Source organism: Dermacentor albipictus, chromosome 1 (assembly GCF_038994185.2).
Source record: "Dermacentor albipictus isolate Rhodes 1998 colony chromosome 1, USDA_Dalb.pri_finalv2, whole genome shotgun sequence".
NCBI classification, from domain to species: Eukaryota; Metazoa; Arthropoda; class Arachnida; order Ixodida; family Ixodidae; genus Dermacentor; species Dermacentor albipictus.
The window spans coordinates 168,345,114-168,370,733 of record NC_091821.1 but is presented as its reverse complement, the minus strand read 5'-3'; the positions used below and the strand labels follow the sequence as shown (position 1 = coordinate 168,370,733).

The window sequence follows — 25,620 nt, the reverse complement described above, 5'->3', positions numbered from 1 at the left end:
CAGAAGGAAAACAATTAAGCTATCAACTGCAGTAAAAAATATGCATGAGGTGTAAGTGGGGAGAAGCTTGAGTGGGCCGAACGCAGTGCCATGTGCCGGTATGTAATCTGCTTGATGATTGCCACTCTCTACTCGCAACCAAAAAGTTTCAAAGCCCATTAGTAGCCCAGCAAAATGGCTCGCAGTACCTGTGACATAATTTCAACTTCGAGAGTAAGGAAACTACCCTGCTCGTAAATTTCCAGAACTTTTTTGGAGCACAGCGAGTTCCTTTTCTGTGGGCCATTGCATGGTTCTGGCATGCCTGCGAAGTCTCTTGAGAACTTTTTGAGGGGTCTGTGTGTGGCTAGGAGTGGGGACAATAAGGCTGAAGTGTACTGTTAATGGTGCCAGAGCACACTTAATTATTCCCTTCTTGTGTCTCAATCTTTCACAATATTTGCTGTATCACAGAAGTGAGAGCAGTGGCTTGCACAAGAGAATAGAGCATATTTTCATTTAGTGACAAGAGAATATGGGGAATGCTTGGAAGACTATGGAAAGTGCAGCTTTGAAGAAAGGCATATTTTTGAGGAGTACTAGTACAGCACATATAATCGAGTTATATAACCAAGTTGCAAGATTCAAAGGCATTGTTTGTTGTACTTATTATTATATTATTGATGTTGTTGAAAGCACAAAAACGAAGACAAAATGGGTGGATTGAAAGAGGGTTGGGGCAGGGTGGGGGGTTAAAAATATGAGGGAGCAAGCTGGTAACTGCCAGCAAAATGGGCGTAACACCTGTCTGCTCTTCAGTAAGGAGCTAGGGGATATAAACATATATGAGATTCAACTAATATTATGACAAATAATAGAGCACGGCGTGAAACAATCACAGAGGAAGCAAATTCTTTATGACAATGAAAAATGGTAGTGCGCTAACTAATCTGGCATTAAATTCTGGGGTGTTTTGTGCCAATATGACGATCTGATAATGAAGCACATCATAGAGGGGGACTCCGGGTTAATTTTAACCACCTGGGGTTCCTTAAACGTGTACCCAATGCATGGTGCATGAGCGTTTTTTCATCTAGCCCTCATCAGAATGAGGCAGCCGTGCCCTTAAGGTGTATGGTATGGGGCAGTGCGTCGTGCGTACGGAAAAACAATAGGAGAACTGGGGACGCTTCTACGATGACGCCACCAGCAGGCGCTGCAATCGACCGGCGTGCCTAGCGCTCGAAGTTTAAACATGTTGTGCAAACCTTTCTGCATTTATAAACTAAAACGCGCTCAAAACATGACTGAAATTCTTATAATTTGCAAAAAATAAATAATACAAACTGTTAAGCTACTTCAATAACGCCGTCTATGCTGGCACGTTTCCGACCGCAGATCATGCAGTATTCCTGATCGTCTGCTCAGCCAATAGCTCAGCGTTTCGCTTGCAGAAGACAAACACTTGTCTACTCATTCCGTTGGATAAGCACGCATATGATTTTAGTATTTCGAAAGACAAGAGGATGACAAGCCCGGAAAGAGCAACTGCATTGTGCCTGGTCGGTGGCACGGGATTCCTTTCATTTTGTATCAGCGGTCGCCAGGTTTCACTGAAAAAAAAAATAAAAAATCTGCTATGTTACGAATGCAGCCGATAACGTTTAGATATTTCTCTCCGTAAAAGGGCTTCGAAGGGAAAGAATACAGCCAATGCTCTCAATGTGCCCGATCTAAAGCAGCCCGGAGTTGTGATCGTTATACAGGAACCTCAAATGCACGCGTGCACACACACACACACACACACACACACACACACACACACACACACACACACACACACACACACACACACACACACACACACACACACACACACACACACGCCCGCACACACACACAAAGTACATTTGCAAACCCAGCGCTTGCCGTGCGCATAAAGGATGTGCGAACGCGGCAGGAAAAACCACAGCAAGCAATCGGCGAGTTCCAAACGTACATGCATGACCTCTGCGATAACCATAACTGCCAATCCTGGAGGCGCTGTGTTGCACCATTAGTTTTCCTCTTGCCAGCAATGACTCCAAAATGCAGCGACAGATAACGCTGCAGTAGACCAGCGTGCTCCAGCACTCCCGGCCGTCATCGCAAAAAGAGCCACGCTTACACACACACTACATGATTCCAATACACCATAGTGCCCTGCAGTGCAACACCATAGCAAGTGAGCTATCTGCGACTGGGAAAAAGTTCAGTATATTGCGAAATTCGATGTATCCGAATGACAAGGCTCCGTAAGATAGAAGAGTCGACTAGCAAAGATTTTGGTAACAATCTGTTTCCATGTTCACTGAATCCGCCATGGCAGCCTTTTCGGCAGCATCAATTAGAACATCCAATCTGGACAGGTAGCGTTTGACTTTTAATTCCTTACGTAGCAGCAGGTCGAGAAAAGGCGGTGAGATGGCGGGACATTTAAAGGAGCACTTTCGTTTCTTGCGATGCAACGAAAATGTGCGCTTTTAAATGCATTTGTCCGCATAGTGTTAATATTCGCTCACCCATTGGTCCACCTCCTCGTAAATACGTATTTTTCAGGAAAAATCAATTTCCAGGATACCTTATCGGCGTCTTATATTCGTGATGTCATCACTCTATGGTATCATGGCTTGTCTTTGTTCAATGAAGCCAAAATTTTCTCGTAATTTCACGCTGTGGCTGTTTAATTGTATACCTTTGATATACTTCAAAATTTGATAAATAATTTTGTGTATAATTTAAACGAAACAAAACTGCTTGAGGATCGACAAGCCCTCGATAAAGCTGTTCTCTCTCTTTCTCTGTCTGTGTGTGTGTGTGTGCGTGTGTGTGCGTGCTCTCATGATGGTGTACGTTGGTTTGCGTCAGTTGGTTCGCGTGCTGTTGCGGAGCATGTAGGCTGGGAAAATGTCGTGCTTTCGGTACATGCAACGCCGGGCGCGTTCCAAGGGCCTCAACGCTGCTCCCTACTTCACACTACAGAGGGAAATATGCGAACAGAACATGGTCATCGCGAGCAAGGTAACCAAAGCTTGGAAGAAAAGTTTGCCTCTAAGCCTAAGCATACTCTACGATGGCTGTTTCATGTGTAGTCAAAGGCCTTCCTCTACTTCACGGCGCGGTACATTCGCTTACTGTAAGCGAAGTCTGAGGCCCCCCTCCTCCCCATCACACACAATACATTGAGTCTTGTTTTGTATTTGCGAACCTATGTTCTGCGAGTTCGCGCTCGCAGCGCAGGCACTGATGTGAACGCCCTTGTGACGATTTGCAGGAATGCTTCGTGCTTAAATCAAGCGTTCGGCTTTCTCTTGCACACATTGAATTTTTGCAAACACTGTTTTACACGCATTGCATTGGTGCAAACACCCTTTCTCTCCTGATGTCGTGGCTCACTGATGCTACCAGTTAGCTGCCTCATTTTGGCAGATTCTTCGTTGTCGCTGAAGTAACGGTCGTAATGGTTTAGTTGTTTTGGGTATTTTACACACACGGCTATGAAGTGAGAAAGTTCAGTGCATAATAACGCTGGTCGCGTCTTGTATGTTGCTATTTATATGTGAAGGAACGGAAGTTTTGTGCGAGTTTCTGGAGATCAAAAGTGTTCTGAGCGTTCGTGTTGAGTGCACGAAAAAAAAAAAGACAAGATTTTCGTTTTACTATTCAGCTGAGGAAAGTTTCTTGTATGGGAACCGTTATGGAATTGTTATAACTATCCAGACTGTTTCGTTAAATTGCTCTGCTACGTATTTGTAAAATTAAAATGTAACAACTGAAGTAGGATCTATGTATATCTGAAACTACCACGCTTCTGTGTTTAGTTCAGCATGTGTATTACAACCTAAATACATTATGACAGTTATAAATATCTCTGCTGCGGGTGGGATAACTTTTGAACAAACTGTTTGTTTTAATATTTACGTTAGCTTGAATTACCTTGAGTAGCAATCTGTATGGCATGTCACTGATAAATGCTTCTTTGAGGCAGGCATATATGAGCCATACTTGTGTAACTTCAATTGCAATTTGCCACTTGATTATGCTTGATATACCAGTAAACCTTTCTTGTACATTGCTTAACAAAGTGAAGAGCCACCTATTATGAATTGATTCATTTGCAGTGCCATTTAAAATGAGATTTTTGTGCCTTTTCAAATAGTGTGTTTGCAGTGCTTATGAATAGGCTATTTTTACCCACATGCATAGTATATGTGGCAGTATGCATTACATTTACCTCATTTGTATCGACTGCAGTCTGCTATTACAGTTTCTATAATGTTTGGTGTGTGTCAGAGTAGTGTACTGTATTTTGTGGCCTTTAGAGTTATAAGCTTTTGTTCAGTACAAGATATTTCACCAAGCCTGTATGACAAGAAACATAGGATACAAATAGTTTATTAATCTGAATTGGCTCAACATTCCAGACTTGTTGAAGCCAGCATCATTTTGCTGTGATTATTAAAACATTGAGCAGTATTAACATCTACACATTGTTATGCTAGAGGTGAACAGGGGAACTATGCTCCTTTGTTGACACATATGACTAGGTATGTCGCATTCAAGAACTACCAAGTAAATACTGCTAGGAGTTATTTCTGGCATGCTAGCTCATCTCTCCATAGCTATACCATTCACTGATATTTTTCATTTGAAAAACCTGTGATCCGAAGCTTTCACTTATGTCAAGGATGCACACAAAAGTAGGATACAGGCAAGAAAAGCTACAGGACATGCGCTCATGCAGGTCTTGTTGCCGTTTTTGTCAGTGTCCAAATTTTGTCCATGTGTTCATTTTCGATAACTTGGCTATGTGTGTACCAAGCCATCTTACTGATTTCACTGCTAAAAATATGTTGTCACCTCTAACAAAAAATACTGTTGGGAGTTATTTACTCAAATATTATACCTCTTTACTTTGTTCTCCCACTTTTAGCAGTTCTCTTTATGCGGACCAACTAGTAAAGATAACAATTTACAAGGTGGTCTTGTACAGGGTCACAACCAGCTGTGTTAAGAATTGCTGTTTATCTATTCCTCGTAACTTTTTCTGCCCATTTTAAGCCTGTGTACTAGTTGCACTTCATTAAACATATATAATGCCTGCTGTTAATTTTCATATCTTGTGGCTTTTTTGTAAATGGTGTTAAAGATTACAAAATTTTTTTTTTTTCCTCATCTAGTACTCCTCGAAAATGCAGAACCTTGTCACTACATTGTGTTGCTTTTTGCCTTACTTGATGATTATAGATTCTTTATATTGCTTTAAATTACATTGACATATTAATTAAAGCTTACCATACTAATATGTTAACTGCAGTATTTTTAATGTATGCTTTCCTACAGATATTGATTATTGCTGTCAACACCGTCAATATTTCTCCTTAGCCATTTCTATGCATCCATTACAGAGAAAATTAGCACCAGTTGTGAAATAAAATTGTTATTTGAAAATGTAGAATGAAAAATGGCATACAGGGCTTGATAGAGAAATGTAAAGGCTGTAGAAATATTTAGAGCGAGAATGAAATTGTGCAAATGCATATTAAGAAGTGGTGCATTAATTAGTTGCGTACTTGCTGCAGGATCATTCTTTGGCTCTTTGTGTGGTTCTTGACCCAGTGTCAGTGTTCATGCTTGCCACATTCGTATAGATACAGAGTTGGTGTTTTACCATTGGCTTCAGTTGTGATGTTCCATGGGAAGCTCACTTTTGTATTTCAGGCTGGAATATGTGTTTTGCACATTGTGCCAGCTTTGCATTATTTTTCACATTTAGCGTGGTTGTTATTGCAATGATTTCACCTTCACATGCCTATTTTGAGCCTGTTTAGTGAATTCTTAAATTTAAGAGAAAATCATTTGTGTACCATCCAAATGCTAGCTCAGCTGAATTGTGCATCTGTTCTGAGAGGGATATTTTTATAGATTCTTACGGAATTTTCTCTGCTTTTCTGGATTTTCTGTTGCCTCAAATGTCTTGGAACTACTTCTTTGTTGTTTATCAGTATCATCGGTGAATACAAAATGCTCTAGGGCTTGTTTTTATTATTCTTTGTTTCCAGCCGCCTGAGCAATTGTTAGTGATTCTTCAGCCAGAGCTGGTGACAACAGAACTTGGACCTCTATACCTACGATTGCAGACCCTTGATCGGCTGTCAGTGGCCTTCTGTCCTGATGAACAGCTGTGTCAAGAGGCACTGCGCATTCTTCTGGTCAGTTGCAATTAAAGCCCTATTCCTTCTATTTCTTGCCACAAGTATACCTGTAAAATTTCGAGTAAGCACCCCTACCTGTGCTAGCGCCCCCCCCCCCCCCCCCTCCACTTTCGAGTGATTTGAAATAGGCGCCAGGTACCAAACAAGCGCCCCCTCCCTTTCTTCACCCTGTTCACTGCTCCGCGCATCTTCACCAGACTGCTTGGATACAGTTTTTTGTCAGTGTTTAACGAAATTGCATATTGAATTACACAAAATGACACAATTTAGTGGGAAAGAAATTTAGTGTTTAGCTGCACTTCTGCCGAAGCCCGATAGTTCACTATAGCCAGGTATCTGCATAGCCATAGCCACGCCATAGCCTTCGTCAGTCGCCGTTTTGGTCAAACAAGCAAAGTTTGAGTCCGACTTCGCAAACTTTGCATAAGCGTCGGAGTCAGACTTGCCACATATAAGGATTTAGGACACATGGCATGAATGAGCGAGTGGCATGTTGCTCCGCCCAGAGCTGGCGCCTCTGCATGGATGCTCGGAATGACGTCGCAAATAAAGTGAAAGCATGTTTGCACAATGCATATAATGTGGAAGTTTATTAATGCAACCTCACAATAAATAGGCCACTTATTTAAAAAAGTGGGCTCCAATCCTCGCTGTGAAGGTGGCTGGCCAGTAAAGCTGTAGTATCACCTGATCCGATAAGCAATGTGAAGTTGCCTTGAACTGGGTTCTGCCAAGCCTGAGCACGACACCCTTGTGCATATTGAAGTCGCTCATCATATTCACGCTGCTCTTCAGGCATGCTAACTTTGTGTGGCCTGCTTTGGGCAGGAACCACTGCGTCTTACCTAGACTGAGCACGATGCCGTTGTGCATATTGACGTTGCTGTTCTCGTCGCCCCTCATTCATGCTGCTCTTCGGAAATCCTAACTATGCATGGCCTTTCCATAGTGTTATCAGAACACAAATGAAATCAGTTGCTAGGCAGATTTTTCTTTTACATACGAAAGTGTAGTGATGTCACTCCCTGCTTAGTATGATAGAGTTACCGCATCCTGGCTACTGCATCTTATGCAACTGTAATCTTTACTGAGAAATGCTTACAGTGAATGCTATGCGTGAAGGTGAGCTTTCTGTTTGCTCTTTTTTTCCCCGCGCAGCCGGTGGTGCTGCTGCCGCGGACGCACAGATGCGAGCGCTCTTTACTCTTCTCTAGCCTTCCTTCTCTACTTTTGTGCACTATGCAAATACCGCTGTTATGCGCCCTCTGGTGGTGCTGTAAGGAGCCCAGCAGCGCACATGGCATGTGCCTCCCGCTGTGATTGGTTGAGTTTTTGTCCACTAACATGACAAATGCATTGGAGCGTGGAGGTAGGGTAGAGCTTCGCTGTAAAACTCAGTGTCTTGAATTAAGGTGGGGTGCCGGGGGGGGGGGGGGGGGGGGTATGCTATACGTAGAGTGGACCTATGAGGGAGTATTCACTGACACTGCTGCAACATGGTGCAGCACTTTGTGTGGCTTTCCATTGCAGGTGACAGGATACTGTGTCCCGTAGCACCTCTGCACCACCCATTCACTGTTTTTGTGCATTTGAAGCTTCACTGTGGTTCTACAGCCATATCAAATTGAAAAGCGTGCAGTGGAAGGTAAATTTAAGACATGCACATTTAGAAAACATCGGAGCTGGTTACCCGCCGTGATTTCTCAGTGGCTATGGTGTTGGGCTGCTAAGCACAACGTCGTGGGATGTAATCCTGGCCACAGCGGCCGCATTTTGATGGGGGCGAAAGGCAAAAACACCCGTGTACTAAGGTGCACAATAAACAACCCTAGGTGGTCCAAATTTCTGGAGTCCCCCACTGCGGCATGCCTTATAATCAGATCATGGTTTTGGTAAGTAAAACCTCATAATTAAATTTTTTTTTAATTGGAGCTGGTTGTACAAGTGAAAATGTTTGCAGTACGAGGTTATGCTAACTGTGGAAATACCTTAAAATTAGTTTCTTCTTACCACTCTTAACTTTTTTAAGTACTACTAGAATACAGTATATGCCAGCTGTAGAAACATTCTAAAGATTCATCATCATCAGCCTGTTTTATGTCCACTGCAGGACGAAGGCTTCTCCCTGCGATCTCCAATTACCCCTGTCCTGCGCCAACTGATTCTAACTAGCGCCCGCAAATTTCCTAATTTCATCGCTCCACCTAGTCTTTTGTCGTCCTTGACGGTGTTTCCCTTCTCTTGGTATCTATTCTGTAAACCTAATGGTCTAACGGTTTTCTAATCTGTGCATTACATGACCTGCCCAGCTCCGTTTTTTTTTTCTCTTAATGTCAATTAGAATATCGGCTGCACCTGTTTGCTCTCTGATTCAAACAGCTTTCTGTCTCTTAACATTATGCCTAGCGTTCTTTGTTCCATCACTCTTTGCGCAATCCTTAACTTGTTCTCAAGCTTCTTTGTCAATCTCCGTGTCTCTGCCCCATATGTCAGCACTGGTAAAATGCACTGATTGTGCACCTTCCTTTTCAGTGATAATCGTAAGCTTCTACTCGGGGGCTGACAATGTCTGCCGTATGCGGCCCAACCCATTTTTATTCATATATGAATTTCCTTCTCATGATCAGTGTTTCCTGTGATTAATTGATCTAGGTAAACATACTCCTTCACAGACTCTAGAGGCTGACTGGCGATCCTGAACTCTTGTTCCTTTGCCTGGCTATTCATCATTATCTTTGTCTTCTTCATATTAATCAACCCCACTCTTACACTCTCTCTGTTAAGGTCCTCAATCATTTGTTGTAACTCGTAGGCATTGTTGCTGAATAGAACAATGTAATCGGCAAAGATTGCTGAAATATTCACCGTCTATCCTTACTCCAAAGCCTTCCCAATTATTTTAATAGCTTGAATACTTCCAAGTATGCAGTGAATAGCATCGGAGAGATTGTGTCTCCCTGTCTGACCCCTTTCTTTATAGGTATCTTCCTACTCTTGTGTAGAATTAAGGTAGCTGTAGAACCTCTGTGGATATTTTCCAAGGTATTTACGTAAGTGGTCTGTACTCCTTGATTATGTAATTTCTCTATGACTGCCAGCATCTCTACTGAATCTCATGCCGTTTCGTAATCTATGAAAGCCATATAGAGAGGCTTATTGTACTCTGTGGATTTCTCGATTACCTGATTAATGACATGGATGTTTCATTTTAGAGAATTCCTTCCTGAAGTCAGCCTCTTCCCTTGGTTGACTAAAATCCAGTGTTGCCCTTACTCTATTGGAGATTATTTTGGTAAATATTTTATATAATACTGAGAGTAAGCTAATCGGCCTATAATTTTTCAATTCTTTAACGACTCTCTTTTTGTGAATTAGTAAAATGTTTGCATTCTTCCAGTTTTCTGGGACCGTTGCAGTCGATAGACACTTCGTATAAAGAGCCACCAGTTTTCCAAGCAGTATGTCTCCACCTTTGATTAAATCAACTGTTGTTCCATCTTCTCCTGCTGCTCTTCCTTGTTTCATGTCTTGCGAGGCCCTTCTGACCTCATCGCTAGTTATAGGAGGAGTTTCTGTATCTTGTTCATTACTGTTTCTAGTGGAGGTATCCTGACTCCTCTGGGTATTGTACAGGTCAGTGTAGAATCCTTCCACTTCTTTTACTATATCTTCGAGATTGGTGATGATATTACCCTGCTTATCTTTCAGTGGAAACACTTATCAGCTGTGGAAACATTCTGGAGATTAGTTCTAAGATATTCTTAGTTAAGACAGTCTTAATTATTTCAGAATTACAATTTTTTTTTTAAGTTAGCTTTCCCAGTGTTTTCCTTATCTTCAAGGACTGTTGGCTTCATAAAGCTTGATTGTATTATCATTTGTATAGCCTGTTTAAACATACATGACATTACTGAGATTACTGAGAGAGAAAGTGGCATGAGGAAAGATGCCTAGATATTTTTATTGAGTACCGCTGCAAATGGTTAAACTGTAATGGTCATCAAAGACCTTGCTATGACTAGGGTTGCCGGTTATTTGTAGTTACACTGATCTTGCTCAGCCATTTAGTTGAACTGTCCAAGTTGGCCAGTAAGCTTGTGAAATCTCCAGAAATTGAGCTTTTACTTGCAAAATTATGCTACAACAGTGATGCATGCACCAACGAGCCCAGTGCTATGGTTGAAAGACACAACATTGCAGTGTTGTCAGAAGCTTGGCATTTGCATCCAGGTTGGCCCTTCTTTTTTTCAATGTGCTCCTATTTGCATTTGGCAGAAGATAAGCCTATTTCTCTATTGCATTCACTAGAAATGCGGAGTCTCTTAGCTCTTCTTTCACGTACCTTCAAATGCTCAGTATGCTTAAATTTCAGTGGTATGGTCACAGTGTGGCCAATATCCACTACACCAGGCTGTCTGGTGTGCTCATTTGTGGAGTGTGATTGTACCAGTTGGGCATCCACTAGATGCAGCGCAGTGGTCTGCCGCTCCTGGCAACCCTGGGGGCAGGCAACGCGCGTGTGCGGTATGCTGTTAACAAACAGTTCCTCGCTTGCCTGTCTTATGTGTGGTTGCTCTACTCACGTGCACGCTGCATGCCTCGCGCTGCACTAGAGAAAACATGGTGTTAAAGTGGGCTATGAATTTGACAAAGTAGTTCGTGACACCTAAGAACTTCTGGACTTCCTGCTTGCATGATGGTCATGGCATGTTATTAATGCATTCGATTAGACCAGCATCGGGCTTTATCCTGTCGTTGCTAATTTGGTCCCCCAAGAATCTTACTTTGGTTGTGGCACAAATGCATATTTCTTTGTTTAGTGTCAGCCCTGCTTTTCTCACTGCAGTCAGCGCTATGTGTAGGCATTGGTCATGTTGTTCCTTCGATGAGCCCCAAACTAGAATGTCATCCACGTAGACATTCGTGCCTGGGAGGCCTTCGAAAACCTCATTCATCGCCTTCTGAGAGACTTTGGGTGCTGACGCAATACCAAATGGAAGGCACAAGAATCTGTACCTCCTGAATGGTGTGCTGAAGGTGCACATCTTGGATGTTTCCTTGACTAGCAGGATCTAGTAAAACCCACAATTTGCATTAAGCTTGCTGAACATGGCAGCGCCTGCAAGTTGTGCCTCTAGTTCTTCATGGAACAATAGCTGATAGTGCTCTCGTTTTAGGCTTCGGTTAATGCACCGCGGGTCTATGCATAGCCACAGACGACCATCTTTTTTCCTAACAATTACAAGAGGGCTCACCCAATCTGCAGCCTCTTACATTCTGCATATGATTCCTTCAGTGTCTATCCGGGCCAGCTCCTCCTGAAGTGGGCGCCGAAGTGCATGTGGTGCTTCCTTGGTGGCATAACGGTGGGCTGGGCGTCATCCTTTTTTGCTAGACTACGGTCTCCAGATGCAGCCCACTCCCTTGAGCAGTTCTGGGAACTCTGCCACAAAGTCGGGGTCACCGGTTGAGGCCACGTTGTGTGTTTGTGCAGTCAACCCAAAGCAATCGGACGACTCCAACCTGAGGAAGGCTTGTTTGCCTTTCTTCACAACAAAGAATTGTACGTCTTCTTGCTTGTCTCCTATTTGCAGTAGCAAAGTGGTGGTGCCGACATGAAGTATCCTGCTCCCTTTGTAGTTTGCGAATACTGTGCTCAATGGCTGCAAGCGGTTCTAGATACACATCCTAAGAAAATATGTGTGCGGCAGGATATTCTCCTGTGCCCCTGTGTGGACTTTCATTTCTATTGTGTGCGCAGCTACGTCACAGTTCATGGTCCAGTCCTGGCCTCTTGAAACGTTGCCAATTTGCACTGCTAGGATTTGGAAATTCTCAGCAGAAGCATCCGAGGTCTGGTGCAATGCCTCTGCCATTATATCAGCGCCTATCTCATGCACGCCCCTCCTGCTCCTGCAGCAAGACGCCAAGTGGTTCCTTTTATTGCAGAGTGTGCACATTTTCCCCCAAGCTGGGCACTGTCTTGGTTAGGGACTCTTGCCACAGTAGCCACAGCGTCGATGGTGCCCGCCAGCGTGAGACTGTCCAGCTGTGTTTGTCATTTTTTCAACTCTCTGCACCTTCGCTTCGCTTTCTAGGGGGCGGTTCTGTATGACCGCCAATTCGGCTGCTTTGCAGGACTCGTAAGCTGATTCCAAAGTTAGGTCCTTCTCATACAGCAGACGTCCACGTAACTTCTTGTTGACAATTCCACACACTAGCTGGTCTGTGACCATGGGGTCCCTTAGTTCGCTGAAATTACATGACTGTGCTTTCAATTGTATGAAATTACATGACTGTGCTTTCAATTGTATGTTGCGCAAAAGCTGTTCAAATGGTTTGCCATCTTTTTGTTGCCTAGAGTGCAGAACATACCACCCGAAGGTCTCGTTGCACCCTGGCTTGCAATGCTCTTTGAAAACCTTGACGATGGCATCGTAGTCCTCTCGTTGCTCTGCTGACAGTGGGAAGGTGTTAATGTCAATTGCTTCTTGCCGAGCGACGTGAAAAAAATGGCAGCCTTCTATGCCGATGTTTGTTCTTTGTTTGGCGCGGTAGCCTTGAAGTAGAGTTCAATACGCTGGCAGAGCTCCATCCGACAATACAAGCCACCCGGGTGGTGGCAGGTGATCCATCTTGAGTGTTAGGTCGGAAAGTTCGCCGATTGATAACCTCCAGAGCCTTTGTTGCCGAGGCAGGTCCCAGTTCAGCCGGGGCAGCGAATTGGTGTTGACCTGTCTGAGTACAGGGGCAAGTGTTACTTGGTCGCCTACTGCATGTACTCCAACTACCCAGAAGTGGCATGTTTGCCTCAGACAACCCGTCAAGTCATAGTAGACAACCTAGCGATGATGTTCGCTTGTCACGGAACACCCACGGAGATCTGCACAGATGGGGGACCCTAGTTCACATCTCACAAATTCAAACAATTTGCTGCTAAATGGGACTTCACTCATACCATCTCCAGTCCAAAAGTTTTCAGGGCAAATGGGCTTGTGGAAAAAGGTGTTCAAGTCATGAAACGCCTGCTGAAAAAAAATGGAGCATGCTGGCGAGGACTTCTGGGTTGCTCTGCTCAATTACCGAGTGTTGCCCCTGGTGGATGGACACTCCCCGAGCCAACTCCTCATAGGATGGTCACTCAAGGGAAGGCTTCCAGACTTCTCAGCAAATGCAGCATGGTTCGTCAAGAAGCATGCATAAAACCTCAGCAAGGGTCATTCCCTCACACCAGTCTCCCAAGGGGGTGTTAGAATACAAAACGACAAGGTATCGCACAGTAGGGCCAAGGTTGAGAGCTGCGTTGGCCCTCAACCATACATTGTCTGTCCACATGGAAGGTCAGCGCAACTGAAGAAACTACCAGCACCTCATGAAGACTTCCGAACTCTTCGAGCCATGTGCGGATTCACTGCAAACGAGGGCCATGAAGCCTCACCAACAATCCTGTTGCCTACAGAACCTGCACCTGAGAGTCTGCATCCTACACCAAACGTGGCACCAGGTAGTCTAGCTGCACCATTGTCACCGGAGTGCATCACCCACCCAAGGACCCTTGTGGTAACTGACCAGTAGCAGGTGTCGCCACACTATGCGCCACAAGATGCCGACTCACTTCCTCGAAAAGCAACAAGGCCATGCAAGGCACTGGCACATTTTGCAGACTATGTGACCTAAAGATAAAGGAGTATGTACCAGCCAGGCATCCACTAGATGCAGCGCAGCGGTTTGTCGCTCCTGGCAACCGTGGGGGCAGGCGATGCGCGTGCCGTATGCGGTTATAAACAGTTCCTCGTTTTTCTGTCTGGTGTGTGGTTGCTCTACTCAGGTGTGTGTGCTGCACTAGATTTAACAATGATACCATGTAACAGCCACTCCCTGATTTCTGCAATGGGACTGCAGCCTTCTTCACACTCAAAGCCACACTGCCCTTGGCACGTGTGTTCAACTAGTTACACTAAAAGATGTATAATTATAGAGGTATGCGAATATTCAAAACATCGAATATTCAATTTGAATCAGTTGGTATTTCATTAGATTCGAAAAACACTTTTACTATTTCAAATATTCGAACCCAAAATTGGCTGTTGTCAATTATTGAAGTCAGCTTCGCTTCAGTACATGTGTTACGCAGTGAAGCATACAGAATGTATTGCGGTCAAGCATATTTGCCATGCAGTGAAGCGTATTAAACGTAAAAGGGGGACACTGCCTCAGGGCCACTGGTGATGCTACCCGACACTATCAGCTCAAGTACCCACACTGTGCTGCCTCTTCATGCATCTGGGCAACATCAGCTGCCAGGTAGAAACATCCGTGTCTGCTACTAATCTTGTTAAGTACCTAAAAACACTGTGTCCAAACTACAAATTTGGCCAAGTGGCAAACTTGGCGATATTTTTAGACTCTCACTCTAAAGTAGTTGATTACCAACAGGACGCTTCAATGGCAAGCTGGGCTAAAAATGTGGCTTTAGAAGAAGCAAGGAAAATTTCAACTCCAAGGAATCCACATATGTCTTCAACAACAGATGCTCCTGAAGAGGCTTCTACCACATCAGCACTGTGGAAAGACTGATAAGCTCATCTACCAGCAGCAATTTTCACTGCTGCAAAGGCATGATGAAATTTTGGGCCTAAAAGGAAATCCATGCGAGTCATGATGTAAGCATGGTGCCCAGTGTTGGATCGGCTTGCAAAGATTTGCCGATACCAGACACTTGTTTAGTGAGCAACTCTTTTTGATGCCTGAAGGAATTGAGACATGCAGGAGGCAGTTGCTGCCCCTCGAACATGTCGAGCAACTATCCTTCCTTCATGACAACATTGAATAACTGCAGTGGTGATACTGTCAAGTGAAAGAGTTGTACTAGAGAATTTCGTTGACCACAAAGCATAATTTTCCTGTACATTATTTGCTGTGTAATAAGCTTATCTTTCTTTATACCTCTCTTTGGGGAAAAGAAAATGCATTTTTGAAAAACCAATATTATTCGTATTCAAGAAATATTTGACTTGGTCTGCAATTGGTTTTCATTATTCCAATTGCCTTTGAAATTGAAAATTTGATATTTGCACGCCCTTAGTAATCACAGTCAACTTCGGTTAAACTGAACTTGATGAGACTGACAGAATGGACAAGCTTATCCAGTAGGATGAATTAAAAAAAGGAAGAGTGTCCAACACACCATAGCTTTGGTTGGCAGTGTTAACCCAATTTGAATGCACATCCAGTTATTGTTGGTTCAAAACTATGTGGACTCATAGTAAACACACACCCAATTTATAATAACAAAAATGTAACGTTCCTCTTATTCTGGCAATCAGAAATGAGATGAAGCCTGCATACTTTGCCTTGATAAAATGGAAATTTATTTGCACATGTCTACCATCGTCAATCTCTGGCAACTTTATGCGACTGTTTATGGACCACAATTTGATGCCATCCTTGCAGCCCATCACGTTCGATATTCTGTTTTTCTTGAACCACTCTACAGCCATCGCAAATGGAATGGTGGCCCACGCTTAGGGTAGCCACTTTGCCAGTTAATCCTGTGGTGCATGTAAGTCTCCGGTGCATTGAACGCACATTACCACAACAAGGCAGAGGCAATTTTTTGTCAAATTTTCTTGAAAATACACACAATCAAAAGTTAAGTAAATGCGTAATCATTCGTGGTGAGCTGTTTCCACCTCGAAATCTGCCAAATGCTGGCCTAAAACACAGGTTTTCTGCCAACGCTTGTTTGTCTTCGATGGATTCACTTTCCCTTATGCCATCAAGATAGGCATTAGTACAGTCATTGGGATTGCCATTTAGATCAGGTGCATGCATGCCGATCAAACGTGTTAGAATTACGTATCTAGCATGGGCCTCTTTCTAGATCTAAATAATGAATGTTTCGGCCCGTAGAAGTATATAGGCTTAACAGAGACCTATGATCGGCATTGAGTTAGTGACCCTGAAACAATTTTTGGCAAATGTGTACAAACATGCCGAGTCAGTAAGGTAGGCCCTTCTCATCATTAAGAGAGAGATTTAAGCATTCTTTGAAAGGCGTGTCATTTATTATAAAGTTTTGAAAATCTGGATCGCTACCGATTGCTGGCATTCACATTATGATTCACAACCCATACAGTTGCCACATTCTACTATCGTCAATTTACTTATTTTTTGTTTGGCGCTCTTTGGCCATATCTCGCCTTAGTGCCCATAAAATCTTAATCATCATCATTACCTCTTGCTGGGGTGCCGCTCCCTTGAGTTTTCAGCTGCCCCGTCCCATGCTACATAGCGTGTGTGTCACACGGGCGAGCAATCCACTTGGCTACCCACATAACATCATCAGGAATGCTAGACACAGGTTCCTTAATGGAGCTTATTTATAATATCATATGTATGCATAGTAATTTGCGTAACTTTAAAAATAAGTATGCAAGTTCAATAAATGTAGACGATTCTTCAAACCAATGGCCCACTTCCACCTGGGAATGTAGATTGTCTGCTACAGCTGTGATGATAGCAGCTGATGGACATGGAGGGGTTCTCAATGAAAATAGGTGCAGTGAAGTCTTTGGCGGCAGGAACATGAATGGTACCAGTGTTGTAATACGCTTGTATTGCACTGCAGGTGTGTGCAGGGAGTAAACTATTAAATACTTTTTTTCCTATCACAGATCGTGCTTGATACTAAAGTGTATAGTATCAAATAGAAGAGGAAGAAATTTCCTTTCCAGAAGTACTCATCCCAAACAACATATTTATTAAAAAGAATTTGAAGAAAAAAAGAAAAGTTACATAAAAATCTAATTGTTGATACGCACAGAAAAACATTTAACAATTTCAGAATTGCATTTTCATCTGAAAGGACCTCTGCAATATTCCATGAAATATCATCGTGCTATGTAAATAATTTCTTGAGATATAAAAAAAAAATTTTAACCCTGCTGACTAGCCCTAGTGCTATACTGAGGTGAACTCTCGGCCGGCTCCCTCGACTCCCTGTGTGGCCACCAGCAAATGAAGAATGTGAACACCCTGCAGATAAGAACTGTGACCCTTGGGACACGTAGGATATCTTTATATTGACACACGGCAGCTTTGAAGCGGTTTGGTGAAGAAAGCAAACCTCTGTTCTGAAATCTGACAAACTGAAGTTGTTTTCTGTGTCAGTGCTAGTTCCAGAGTCCAAAAGCTCTCGTGCAGATGTATTAGAATCAGTAGAAATGTGACGTTTACGTGCATGAGTGGCATGCGACGCTGACGCCCTCTTGGAAACTGAGTGCTCATTGCACCAACCATGCCCCTTCTCTGGAACTGCCTTGAAAAACGGCGTGTGGTGGAAAAAGAGAACTGAAAGTGTAGTTCCTAAGTGACCCAATAAATCGCACTAGCTGTCCGCAAGCTTTTGGGAAAGGGCAAAGTGTGAATTGATGAGAATAGGCGCGGACAGGAAAGTGTTAAGGGGAAGCTATTGTATTTGATTTTGCTTTTGAAAAACTGAGGCTTTGTACTCTAATTATTATTGAGTTGATGTTCACTAAAAAAAAAGCAATGAAATTTTGAGGGGGTCATTTCTCTCTTAAAAGGGGTCTATACTTCATCTGAATGGGCATGTGGTTAGATGGCTTGTAATTTTTTAATACTGTAATTCGGATGTCCTGACAAGATTTGCTACATAATGTCTTGCTGCAAGGTTTCAAATGTAAAAGGCCCACGATGTGAACCTTTCTCTCGCACAGGCTCTGCAGCAAAAACTACAGTACCAGTCTCACCTGAGCTCATCAATGGATATTGTCGATGGCTCAGATTCAAGTCGCCCCGCTGCCATCATGAAGCTGTTGGTGCAGCTTAATGGCATTGAGGTAACAGCCCTGAAATTCTTCTGCAAAGAATAGTAGCTACGAACAGCTGTAAAAAAAAAAAAATACTGTTCCCCGTAGAAAAAGGGGGTGCAGTAGTCAGTGTACTTGACCTTTCAAGTCTTGCTAATGTTACAAAACAAGAGTGCATACTGTGAGGTGCTGTGATATTGTTTAGCTGAGTGGTCTTTGTGGTAACTGCTGTTTTAATGTTGCAGATCTTGCTGCGGATCATTATGCAGTATAGCTTGCTTCCTAGAGAGACTGCTGTCAAGCATGGTGAGGAATCCAGAATTTAATGAAAAAGACCATATACCAACCACCTACTCTGCTGTATGGCCAAATAGTTGACATGACTGTCTATGTCTTCTATCTTTGCAGTGAACAATTCTCGTTACCTCATACTGCAGAGCCATTGCGTTGAAGTTTTACATAGGCTCTGTGTAGATGTAAGTATGCTTATGGTTCAGAACTGTTCTGTATACTGTAGCAGAATCATTTGGAAAAGTCCTCACATCCATTGTTTTGTCTCCCTCAAGACTTCAATGAGCGTTTTTATTCCTTATATATTAGAAAGAAATGAAAAGTCGACAAGTTTGAATAGTGAATTTATCTAGTTGAATAGGAATCAAATAGCAGAGTCTATCTGATTCATATACAAAATTCTTAATTTCTTTTTTTCTTTCATATACTTTCTCTTTTATGCAGAAATTAATAATGCAGTGAATTAATCGTAGAGTACGAAAACATGGAATCGTCATGCACCTATTTTAGAATCTAGTTTTCTTCTTCACAAAGCAATTATATGCACTGTCATTATGTACTTACAGCCAAATCGTCTTGAACATTGTGCAGGCGGTGTAACATCGATTCATTTTTCATTTTAAGAAACTAGATTTGAAAGTGGGTGCACAGAGACAGTGTGTATGATGGGATCATGTTTTCTTCATGTATTACTGTTTTTTTTTGTTTTTTAATTTTGTTTCACATTTTTAGACACAAAAGGGAAAGCAGATGCACAAGAACAAACAGTTGATAGTCATGTTTTTTTTTCCTTTTTCGCCCTTGTTTCACTTAAACTAGCAACAACGTCTCCCGAAAGTCCCTGTGTTTGTGTACTGCTTCATTTCTGCTTTAAAAGGAATGATGTACATTAAAATGATATAGTGAACCAGCTTCTCCAGTTAATGCTGTGTTCTTATCTGAGTGTTTCTGATCTTAGTTGAGGACCTATGGTGAGATTTTATCTGTTTCACATTTGACGTGTCTGAAAAATGGGGATCAGTGAAGGAGAATTCAAAGTTGAAGACTGAGGTAAAAATGAGTAGACATGACACATGCTCACTTCCAGCTTCTTTACTTCTCTGAGATTTTATATGCTGTGTGGTAAGCCTCTTCAGCAAAGCTCTGCTTCAGGGAGTCCAAAGCCTTCTTTTCACTATGCTTACTTTTGCAGGATACAAATGTAGCACGGGAACTTTCCCATAAAGAAGCACTCTTCCAGGGCCTGCTATCTCTGCTGCAGTTCAGTGAAACCTGCTTGGTAGCATGTGACCTCATAGAATGCCTCTTGCTTTCACGCCGAGAGGTTCTAAATCTTACAACCATACGTAAGTATAATACTTGTCTTTGCAGTATCTTCAGCAGCTGCTTTTACCATTACCGGTGTAGCTTTGTGCTTAAAGGGACACTAAAGGCCAGTATTAAGTCAAGCTAAAGTGATAGTTTAATGCTCTATGCTCGAAGATGTCTAAGGCGGAAATATTATAGAGAAGAGAGCTTTAGTAATTGAGTTGTGGAACGACCAAGCACAGTTAAGAGCACAGAGGTTATATTTGTACATCCTTTCACTTGATCTACTCCATTGTTTCTAACTCCTCTTGCTCATCTCTTAAGCCGCACCCCAGTACTCGCTCATGTCTAAAACCAGTGACGTGCCAGAAGAAGAAGAGTTTGCCACAGATGCCTCCCCCCCCCCTGCGGACATGTGGCCGTGGTTACTTGAAGAGGTGATCAGACGGAGATGATGATAATGGGAGCCGGTTTGATCCTCGTGATAGCAGCTGTGTCTTCATGCCCATTGCGCAACATTGTGAAATGGTGTCCAGAACGTTTCATGACGGGAAAAGGACCATCGTAGCGGGGCTGAAGAGAACGACAAGGTGTGTCAACACGGACAAAAATGTGTGAGGATGTTTGCAAGTTTAAGGGTTGGAAAATGTGTTGCTTATTCATGTGAGCAGAAGTTGGCGATGGATGCAGGTTGTGCATGAAAATGCATAGCCGCTGGTTGAAAGAAGATGGATCCGAAACATTCGGCATAGATACGGGGTTGACGAGGTCACTGTGTAAATGAAGGGTGCAGCCGTAAACCATCTCATCAGCTACAGAGCAGGCGAGTTCTGGTCGGAGTGTAGACCGAAGGCTGAGCAACACGTTGGGAACGTGCGATACCCAATCCTCCGCGTGAGGCTAAGCAGGATGGCAGGATGGTAGGCTAAGCAGGATGCAGGATGGTAAGCAGTTGTGTGAATATGCGCACAACCTAAGAGGGATGTTACAGATGTGAAAAGTGCCGACTCAAACTTTCCGCCTCAATCAGTGATTACTGTTGATGGCACATGAAAATGGCTAATCCAGGTAGACAGAAAAGTATGAGCAACTGTCTCTGCCGTTAAGTCAGGCATTGGAGCTGTTTCAGGCCACTGTGTGTACCTATCTATATACATAAGCAAACATGTATAACCATGGCATGGTGGCAAAGGTCCAACTATGTCAAAATGAATGGTGTCGAATCGAGCATTGGGCAGAGGGAATTTGCCCAATGGAGGATTGGTGTGTTCTTGCACCTTGATACATTGACACGCTGTATTAGTGCGGACCCAGTCTCATTCCGTATTTACTAGAATCTAGGCCGGCCCCCGATTCTAAGCTGACTTCTGATTGTCCGAAGCCAGAAAAAAATTTTTAAAAATTGCCTCGAATGTAAGCTGAACAAAAAAGTGAGGACAGCATTCAAAAAATGAAAGCAGTATTTATTTAATATGAGCATGCCGAGCTCACTCTACGTCGTCATCGCTGCTAGCCTCATACTCTCGCGGACGCGCACAAGCGTATGCGCGCAAGCTCGCGTCCGTACGCCCACGCATGCGCAGACAGTGCGGCACGGCTCGTATGCGTTGAAACATGGTGCGATCTCGGTGAACAGCTCCTTTCTGTTATCATGCGCTTATCTTCCTTATTGCTATCATCTCCTCATTGTGGCTATGCAAAAGGCGTCTCCCATTGCCCCCTCTCACGACAGACGTTTTTCTCATCGATGCTGAAGTTCCGCCCGGCTTGAACGTTTGATGATACCTCTGCGGCTAGCACAACTTTTTATTTGGGGCATTGCCTGTTTAGTGCCCTTACGTTAACACCACTCCGCATGCCAATACATAGCCACCATACTGATACGACACAGGTCAACATGGTGAGGTCGCTCGTGTACTTTGGTAGGCTACTGGCGCAGCTAGTAGCGGCTGCAATACTGACTTTTCTAGGCGGCACTGGCTGTGCATCATATTTATCATTCTCAATTACAAACTAGTGCATTATTTAAAATCTTCGAAGCTAAGCCGACCCTAGAGTTTGGTATATGATTATATGAAAAAAAAAAGACTATCGGCCTAGATTTGAATAAATGCAGTATATCAGCATGTATGCGCGGCCAGACCTTATCACTGAACATTATGTTCACTGATAAGGTGTTACGTGGCATGTATGCCTGGATGGCAGATTGAATGCAGTGTATCAAGAACAGCATGACGAAAAAGAGCAGGAACATAAATGCGGGTACTGTTGGGTGAAACGTCTCACCAGTGTGTGACGTCATTGTTGAGAAAGTTTACTTGCTCCAAGCGAAGGGATGTAGAAGATAGGAGTCATGGAACTTCATCGTCGCATGCTTGAGCCATCGCGAGTAAAAACAAGGTGGAAAGAACATGTCGTGGCGTTGATGGTAATACGAAGTAGGAGTGGCCGCTGCCTTGTTAAGGCTGCCTTTGACGTAGGGTATGTCTGTCTGGAATTCGGCAATAAAAGCAAGATGCTGGAGCTCCCTAGGAGTATGGGTGGCACTGCAGGAATGTAAAACCGAAACAAGGGGTTTGTGGTTGGTAAGAATTATAAATTGTTGCCCTTCAAGGAAGTACCTGAAATGCTTCACTGCTAGGTAGGTTGTGAGGAGCTCCTGTCCGAAAGTACTGTATCAGTATTCAGTATCACGTAACTTCCAGGAAAAGAAGAAGATGGGGGGCCCATGCACCATTAATCCACCGATGAAGAGTGGCTCCCATGGCTTCCGAAGAAGCGTCCACCATAATTTACTTAATATAAGCCTGCCCAAGTCACTCTATGTCATCATTGCTGCTTAGCCTCATACATTTGGGTGATGGAGAAGGGTGGCTTGTGCAAGTTTGGTCTTAACGGCGGTGAAAGCTTGATCAATGACTGTCTCAAAGAAGTGTGGTAGACTCTACTTTCGAAATGGAAAGGAGTGCTTCAAGAGGCTGCACCAACTTAAAGCATGCAGGGATGAAACTGTGATAAAAATTAATGAGTCCAAGAAAACGTTGCAAGCTACGTGTGTGGGCTTTGGTGGCGGGTAGTCGATGATGGCCGGAACCTTGTCAGGCAGTGGAGTGGTGCCATGATTGGTGATGTGATGTCAGAGAAAATCGCTCTCCGGAACCTCAAACTGACATTTGTCAACATTGATGACGAGATCGTGATCACGAAGTTGAGTGAAAAGTTGATGTAAATGTGCTTTGTGGGTTTCAGCATTGCTGCTGGCAACGAGAAGATCATCTATGTAGGCAAAACAAAATGGTAAGCCTCTGGTGAATTCATCTATAAAACGCTGCAAGGTTTGAGCTGCATTGCACAAACTGAAAGGCATGCGTAAATACTCAAAAGGCCAGATGGTGTAGTTATAGCAGTTTTTGGGATGTCGGCTGGCCCAACAGGGATCTGGTGATAAGATCTCATTAGATCAATTTTCGAATAATATTGTTGAGTTGGTTATAAAAGAGCAGTGCGATCCTGAATATTGGGTAGCAGGGAGCGGTCGGGAACAGTAACCACATTCCGTGCTGTGTGATAACTCAGTGCACCAGTCACTTTTCTTCTTAGGCACCATGTCTAGTGCTGATGACCACGAGCTTGATGACGGACAAATAATTTTTATATGCAACATATGCTTGAATTTATTACGGGTAACTCGAAGTTTATCAGGACCGAATCAGTGGGGGCGGCAGTGAATGGGTGTGCCTATGGTAACGATACAAGGGGCTACAGTGTGTTCAGGGGTTTTATCCATCGGAGACTGTGTAGTAATCTAAGGAAACTCGTTGAGTAGAGCTGCATAGACTGAGGTGGGCAGTCTGATGAAAGTAGGGTTGAGAGTAGTCAGGTGCAACAAAAAACAGTTGATTGACAGACCCGTGATGTTATCCACCTGGCAACAGTAGCTCATGTCCACGAGCAGATGAAAATGGCTCAAGAATTGAGCCCCTAAGATGGCATAGTGGACGTCTGCTATCCAAAATAGCCATGGCAAACTTCTCTTAAAAAGCCCCTCACCAGGTCCCATAGGAAATTTTGGTTATACACTGGAAGTTGTTACCGTGTCCTTTGGGAAGCATTCTGCAGCAGAAATTTTTCAAGTCTACTCATTAATAGCCGAGATAGAAATATTTCAGTGCCGCGAACCCATGATTTCAGCAGGCGGCTCCGCTGCATAGCGAGACTCCCTCTCCACTCACCCCGTCTAGCCTTCGCAAGCAAAATTCCTTCCCTGTGTTCTCCCATGCCCGACCTTGAGGATTGTGTGACACATATGTGCCTTCAGTTTTTTTTTTTTTCTCCTCGCTTTTTTTTTTTCTTGGCGATATGCAATTTCTCTGGCGGCGTTGCGCGCGAGCTGTTATAATTTCGTGCAGCACACAATTTTGCACGCTGTGCACAAGGACACATGACTAGTAGTAGAATTCAGTGCTACACGAATACTGAGGCAGAACAAGCGGATCACGGATCATGGTCCAGTGCTGGAACACGGTAGAAAATGGCATAGTTTCGATACCTGTGCTCGTGACCGCACGACCATGGGAACGAGCATACATAGTGGAAGTACATCTCTCTTGCTTTGGTGCGAAGTAAAGCAAAAAACACGCAGACATTCCATTTGTGTGTTTTATTATTTCTCTAAACTTCAATTCGCCAATTCAAGCAACAGATTACACAAATAACAGATGGTGCCTTGAATAATTCTCGAAGTCACGTGTCACCACGAGTGACGTCACATTGCGGACTCGAATACGTAGGGGCACGGATGCGAGTATATCATCCTCCAGCTTGGAGCGTGGCGGCCGTGAGGAGAAGGAAAAACTGCGTTTGGTTTGAAATTTCGGATCTTTCCACGGCGCGTAGCGATGTAATACTTTGCAGACACGATCGTTATCGCACAACGTATGCTCTGTGCTGGTCAGCTCAATATGGCCAGACCTGGTGAGGGGCCCTTTAAGACCGAGATCGAGGGTAAGAGACTTCTGTTCATAAGTTACGATGACGGAAGAGTTGATAGCTTGTAGGGGGATTGACTTTACGCAGAGATGCCAGTCAGCTTCGGACGCAGGAATTATGCTGACCTCCACACGATTGTCTACCAACAAACGCAGTCCTGTGATTCAGTCGGTTATATGGAAAAAGCGGCTTGATGCATGGCCCTGATCGCTCACCGCTGTTGACGACCGGCCTGAGCGTTTCCCATGTGCCGCGAACAGGCTAACACACATGGACGAGCTGCAGCGCGAAAACGTCAGTGGCAGTAGCACTCAGGTTGTTAAAACAGTGGTTTCATAGAAGGCAGCCTAAGAGGCTGTAGAGTTTGATAGGGTCGGTCATTGAAGTTGTGAGTGTTGCGCGATTCATGACACTATTTGGTGACTTAAGATGCGAGCTCTTTTACTGTTTCCGGGAGGGAATCCACTTCAGGAAGTGGAGAGCTACGGACAGCATTTATGACTGCCGGAGTGATGTCCATCATATTGTCAACTAGTTTGGCAAGTTCCGACAAGGGCTTTGTTTAGCTGTGATGAGAGCCATGCATATGCTGGCTGGAAGACATTGTAGAAACAACTTGCGCAATACGGCCATGTCCAAGGAGTCTAGTTGATCACCACTGACATGTTGCAGTTGATGTAGAAACTGAGTTGAACGTCGGTCACCGAGCTCTTCGTTGTTAAGAAGCTGCTGAATACGCCGATGCGTAAGCCGGACGAGACAGTAAAGAAGACCCTCTTTGATTGCTGTATATGGCGTTTCCTGTGTTAAGAATGGCGAGCTGCCAAACAAGATTGCCACACAGTTACGACAGGGCGACACGACGCGCATCTCCCCCTCACCGTCGCTGCAGCTGGGAGGCGTTTGAAGAAGCGGCCTTTGTGGTGAAATCCGCCTCCTTCCTCCAGCCCCTTCGACATTGTGAC

General features: G+C 43.8%; 1 protein-coding gene across 4 annotated transcripts in view; it reads left to right on the top strand.

Moving 5' to 3' along the window:
- The first annotated feature begins 2,824 nt into the window (after positions 1-2,824).
- Positions 2,825-25,620, top strand: part of LOC139051910 (short transient receptor potential channel 4-associated protein-like) — a 133,328-nt gene continuing 110,532 nt past the window's right edge. For 2 of the 4 annotated variants that reach the window (XM_070528946.1, XM_070528942.1), the window contains exons 1-6: positions 2,825-3,039; positions 6,081-6,230; positions 17,975-18,097; positions 18,313-18,373; positions 18,476-18,543; positions 19,551-19,704. In XM_070528946.1, the coding sequence (XP_070385047.1) occupies positions 2,926-3,039; positions 6,081-6,230; positions 17,975-18,097; positions 18,313-18,373; positions 18,476-18,543; positions 19,551-19,704 (670 nt within the window). In that variant the 5' untranslated portion in view covers positions 2,825-2,925. The remainder of the gene's footprint in view (positions 3,040-6,080; positions 6,231-17,974; positions 18,098-18,312; positions 18,374-18,475; positions 18,544-19,550; positions 19,705-25,620) is intronic. The other 2 variants (XM_070528945.1, XM_070528943.1) reach the window with 1 other exon arrangement.